This window comes from Gossypium hirsutum, chromosome D01 (assembly GCF_007990345.1).
Source record: "Gossypium hirsutum isolate 1008001.06 chromosome D01, Gossypium_hirsutum_v2.1, whole genome shotgun sequence".
Taxonomy (NCBI): Eukaryota; Viridiplantae; Streptophyta; class Magnoliopsida; order Malvales; family Malvaceae; genus Gossypium; species Gossypium hirsutum.
Genome location: NC_053437.1, coordinates 63,469,760 through 63,475,807, shown reverse-complemented (window position 1 = coordinate 63,475,807; position 6,048 = coordinate 63,469,760). Strand labels below are relative to the sequence as shown.

Genomic DNA, 6,048 nt, shown 5'->3' with positions numbered 1-6,048 from the left:
TTTTTTATTAGAGCACACATGTTGACTATTTATTGGGTCACATGATTTTGTTTAGTGTGGGCGCCAAATTGAACATTGAAACTAAATGTAGGTACCAAATGGTATATTAACCCAAAAAGAAAGGAGCTAAGCACATGGGTTTTAGGGTTTTAATTTTGCCCCAGATTGGGTCTTCCTAAGACCCATTTTAGTGGCTTAGGCCTTTGAACATCCATTGGGTCATACCCAATTTTCCATTTTAAATTTATGGTTAATGTATGGTTATTATCTTTCAACTGTAAAATCAGGTTCATTTGGCTTTTGCAAAGTGCTTAATATGTCGAAGTCATTTCCACACCTACTACTCCCACCTCTTGACCTTGTGCTAGCTGCCAGTTTCGCCGCATATGAGGCAAAACCCGTGGCTGCCGCTGAAAGTGGTGCAGCGGCCGTTTGTTCTGCCATTCTCTCCGGTGAACCGGTCACCATACTCTCCCATTTCTTCAGTGCATCAGCCTCTTTTCGTCTCTTGTACCGTAACCAAGCTGCTTGTATAAAGCATGCAGCCCATGTCCTCCATTGATGTGAATGAAATCTAAATGTATGCTTAAGTTGTTTACTATGTAGTTTTCGGAATTGGGATGCAACGAATTTCAAGTCCTCAGAAACGAGTGCGAAAGCTTCTACTTCGGTGATCGCTTTAACGGTGCGTGTAGACGATGGAAGGACGACACCTGGACGAGGGTCCAATGCCCATGTTAATAACTCCTCACCACAAAAGTCACCGGGACCGATCAGGCTCGAGTTGAAGAACCCTGTACGTCCTCCATTAGTAGTACATGAATCTAGGTAGCCTCGGACGATGAAAAGCATCTCATTTACGGGATCGCCTTCACGAACTATGCACGTCGATGGGGTATAAAGACAAGGTTTAAGCCTTTCACATATTGCATCATGCATCCTATCATCCATCAGATCAAAGAGGGGCACTTGCCGAACTAAATCGAGGCAGAGATGACGCTTGATGTCTCGGCGGAGATCAACCGGTAGACTCTTTAGAATCATTTCCTCATCAACACCCCGAGTCGCAACCCACTTGTATTGATCGTATCTTCGAACATTCTGCCTCAGTTCATGTGGAAGTTGCCTGTGATGCATCCATTGTTCTGTATCGGTCCTCCTAATCCGCCATTCTTCAAGTCGAACCGTCGTGGATTGGAGATACGTCTGAAAAACCGAAGGTTCGTATTAACCGAAAAAACTATAACAATGGGGTAGAAATCAAAACTAGAGGATTTTACCTGCATATTTCCAATCAGCAATGCAAAAAGCACTAATCCAAGAATAGCAATGATGATTGCAAAAATTATTTCACCAACGTAAGTGCTTGTAGAAAGACCCTGTCCCAATGAACTGCAAAATTTGGTAAAAAAAATGCATTAAATTCATTACAAAGTGAATTTCAATTATATGTTATGTAGCATTATAAGGTATTTTACCTCAAAGTTTTTAAGCCCCACCAAAGACAGTAAAAGTACTTCTCGAAAAACCCTTCGGATGTTATTCCGATACGTAATGCGTTGGCATATATACCGAACTGATAGAAGTTACTGCTTGGATCACATAGACTTGATATGTTGCTTGCATTGAACCAAGAAGCTCTAGCAGGGTCACCAATCGATCGGCAGTCGAAATACTCGTACCGGCAGTCCAAAGGGGGAAGACTACAAACTTTTCTCCAACATTCCTCTTGCCGTTCGAGTGATAACAGATACCAAGTTGCTCCTAAAACCTGAAAGAGGAGCATTCTCGGTAAACTTCGATATATATATACATGAAAGAGCTTGTGTTTGAACACTTTTCAGTTCGGGATTTATTGATTAACGTACATGGCTTGCTAGCATATAGAGCATCAAGTTATAAGCTGCACCGGCCCATGCTGTTGCGGTCACAATACCAGTAGTCTTGGTGATTTGAGATGAAAGTGGATAAATAAGGTATAGCCTTAGGAGATATTGGAATATGATGATTAATCGTAGGATGTTTTTCGTAGGCACCATCGGCGAACCATTTAATTTTGGAATTACAGACCAAACCAATACCTGCAATGTGCATAAAACAAGTGTTGAATTCGATGAAAAAGTTCGATATTGCTTGAAAAAAAATGAATCCGGTACCTGCGGTAATGGTTGAGCTGCGATGATATCGAGCCAAAAATCCTTATGAAGGTACCTTGAAGCGATCTTGGAAGGGTCAATGACTAACTCTCCTCTCCCAAACACGCGAGAAGACGGAGCAACATAAGCTGTTCGGAACCGAATAAAAATCTGAAGAACGTAAAACACATCAACTACCGATCGAATAATAGTGAGATCGATTTCGAGAGGTAATGAAACAGTCACGCATAAGCCTTTCTTTTCCTGTGGAAGATACAAGAATAAAGGGTCTACAAACAAGGAAATCAAACAAGCTACTAAGAAAAGCTTGTTCCATCGGCTAATATCGGGTCCTCGAGGATCGAATATCGTCTTCTCGACGACCTCGTAGTCTTCGGAAAACACCCTGGACAGTTCTTTCTTGTGGCCAATTGCAGTCTTTTGATTGTAGTTCTTCTTGGTCATAAATTTTGAGAGACGGCCTTTCTCAGTGGATGAGCAAGTGTTGTTATCAGGATCATATCGGAATCTGAAATCGGTATCGGAAGAATCCCATTGAAGAATCATATCAAAGAACATAAACTGTATTTCAAATACATTAAACATTGCCTGCTGAAACTACATACCTTACTGTTTTTGAATAACTAGCATCCATTGCAGTAGCACTTCAATTATTTGTAATTTGTTCACTCACTGGATTTTCTCTGCCATAACATTTCATCAAACAACTGTGATGAAATTAACTTGTCACAAAAAAAAAAAAAAGCTATGAAAAACCATCAAAATGCTAAAAGATTTTAAAATCATACCATGAATCTTCAATTATATATTTTCCTTTGGATGACAGAAAATTTCAGACCCAACACTGAAAATCAAAGTGGAAGTGTGAAATGAGTGTAAAATATAAATAAAACAATGCTTAGAGAATTGAAAATGGAAGAAAACAAAGGAAGGCATAAGGGAAATGGGATTCATATTCTTAAAGTTTAGACTCCTGGTAAAGCAACACTGTAACAATTATATGTTGGGTAAACTATGCTAGTAATCACTTAACTATTGATAAAATTTTTTTAGTCACCATACATTTTTTCTTTTCATTGTGGTCGTTTCAATTAAAAAAAAAGCTAAAAAATTATAAATTTATCAATTAAATTTAATTGAAAATATAATAAAAATAGAAACATAACAAAATTCAAGATAATTTTCATTTTATCTCATTTTTAAAAAAAATTATCCTCAATACTATAAAGAAAAGCAAAACTGCAAAAAAGACCAAATTACACCATATATAAATTTTGAGGGTTAAATTTACTATTTTGCTAATTTTTAAAGTTGTTATCTTTCCATTGTTAATTTGATGGTTGGTAACCAAAAAAAAAAGTCGAATAGTTGGATGATAATTTTATAATTTTTTTATAATTGGATCAGTAAAAAAGAAATTTACTAATAGTTAAATGACTACTAGTGTAGTTTACCCTTATATTTTTATATTGAATTTTATATAACCGATCTGAATCGAAAATTAATTAGAACCCAAATTATCTAAATTCGAAATAATTCGAAATAAGTAGATGTTTTAATAATAATAATAATAATACCTGCTAAAGAAAAGCATAAATTTGTTTATCCATTGGCATAGCAACAAAGGAGTGAATAAAATTGAAGAAAAATGGGGCAATAAGTTTGCTCAACATTGACTTGTATATTAAAAGCTTAAATATTGATTAATTTTAATTACTTATGTTTTTGGCCTTTTACACAATTTTCAATTCTTAGAAGATGTGTTTTTGTCATTCATAGATATTATTCAATAAGTATTGTTTTTTTTATAGACAACATTGTTTTTTATGTTTAATAAATTTGGGATTTGGAAAGTGCCAAAATTGAGTATTTATCTTATAAAATATTTAGAGTGGAGGATATTATATTAAACACCTGCCTAACAATAATAGTTAAAAAGAAAAGTTGAGAGTAAATTGAAAAATAAAAAATTTAGGGTTAAACGTGAGAGTTATTGAAATTTAACTTTTGGGTTTTCAGCGAAATGTGATTTGTTGACTCGATAAGAAAATGTGTCTAATTAGATAATTTTAGTTAAAAATCAACAATTTCATATAATTCATCTTAGAGAAAAAAAAATTGAAGTCATTAGTGGGGTAGGTACTAAATAATTACTATGGTAAGTTTATTATTATTATTATTAAAAAAATTAATCATCCCAACATGTCATATTTTTTTAACCCTTTTTTTGACCTCCACTAGTGTTGGTCATCTTCTTCACCATTCTTTCTTCCTTTGCCCCCTTCTTCTTTCATCAATAAGAAAATGATAAACCTATGAAAATGGAGTATAGCATGGAAGAAGATAGAGGTAAAGACCTGAACTCTGGACCAAAGAAGAGGAACCAAAACTTTCGCACTATTCTCACCACAGCTTCACCAACATATCACTCATGGCTTATGTGGCTTGTCTCCACCATTAAACCTTGTTCCAAGGATACTCTTCATCAAGCTTCATGTGTTTGTTTGTTTTTGTCCCCTCACTGCATTTTCAAAGCGATGTTTTAGTCTCTCAAGCAGTCTGTTTGGTAACGATAAATCTTTCTTGTTTTCTGGAATCAAAATGATCCTAATAGTTACAACCATTTTGTTTTATATATGTTAGGATACTTTGTATTTTGTAGTATATATATGTATTAAGCAGTTTGGGTATGGTTAAACTAGTGGGGTTTTGGAGTGTATGCCAATGTTTGAGATAGCACAAGTTGAAAGGACAAATTCAAGCCTGCTTTCGAGTTTCAGGCCATTGGTTGAAGTTAAATCCACCCCACACTTACTGTTCTTGCGGAGGTAATTCTAAAGCTTTTAATTAGCGGGGCCTGGCAAGTTATGATCATCAGTCAATTCGATTTTTGTTGCTTCATTACCAGATTCTTGGTGTAAAACATAACATAAAGTTGTCCTGTTTTTTTATGGTAAAAAATCAGTTGTGGTCGAATGATTTTGTGGAGAATAATGCGAAAGTTTTGCTTCTTCTTCTTTGGTCCAGAGTTCAGGTCTTAACCCCTATCTTCCTCCATGTTGTACTCCTTTTCATAGATTTATCCTTTTCTTTAAGATGGAAGAAGAAAGGAGCAAAGGAAGAAAGAATGGTGGAAGTAGGGATTGGGTGGAAGGGAAGAATGTTAAAAATATGGTGTAGTGTGTACAGTCATATTTTTTTTATGGATAATCGAAATAAAAGTGTTCAAAAAATTGGGTCACCAATTAGGCAATTTACCCTTAAAAAATTCATAATAAATTTAAGTCTTTAATATTTATAATTTTTGCCAATTTAGTCTTTATTTTCTGTTCGAGTTAAATTTAGCTTTTAACATTTTAAAAAGAATCAAATTTAATCATTATTTTTTCAAAAAGAATCGAATTATTTTTTAATAAAAATATTGATTAAAATGTTAAAATTTTAAACATACCATCTTGCATGGCAATTTATTTGTACTTCATGCTTTTTTTTAGAATTTTTATGAATATTTTTATAATTTTTAAATTATTTTTTGAAATAATATATAAGACAAATGGTGACATGTCAACATGAAATACATATGGTCTACCACATGAGCTGCCATACCAAAATTGTTAAAAATAATGTTTTAGTTAGCATTTTCGTTAAAAAAGTTTTAGCTTAAAAAAGAATAAAGACTAAATTGATATGGATATTGTTGCCAATATAGGAGGACGTGAATTTGAGAGTATTGAAGCGCATTATTCTCTTATTTATGGGTTGGGGAGGGGCTATGGGTAGTTCTGGGTATTGTGTCAAAAATAACACATATGATCAAAACTTATAATGAGATTGTTAAAAAAAAGGACTAAATTAACAAAAGAAATAAGTATTGAGGGCTAAAATTAACATT

The 6,048-nt window shown here is 34.1% G+C and overlaps 1 protein-coding gene across 1 annotated transcript; it reads right to left on the bottom strand.

The window, feature by feature from the left end:
- Positions 1-264: 264 nt before the first annotated feature.
- On the bottom strand, positions 265-2,643 carry LOC107903156 (protein CNGC15b). The gene is made up of 5 exons (XM_016829199.2): positions 2,157-2,643; positions 1,869-2,081; positions 1,479-1,771; positions 1,281-1,392; positions 265-1,206 (listed from the first exon to the last, which is right to left on the bottom strand). The coding sequence occupies exons 1-5, from the start codon at positions 2,598-2,600 to the stop codon at positions 265-267; spliced, it is 2,004 nt and encodes a 667-aa protein (XP_016684688.1). The 5' UTR covers positions 2,601-2,643.
- Positions 2,644-6,048: the final 3,405 nt, after the last annotated feature.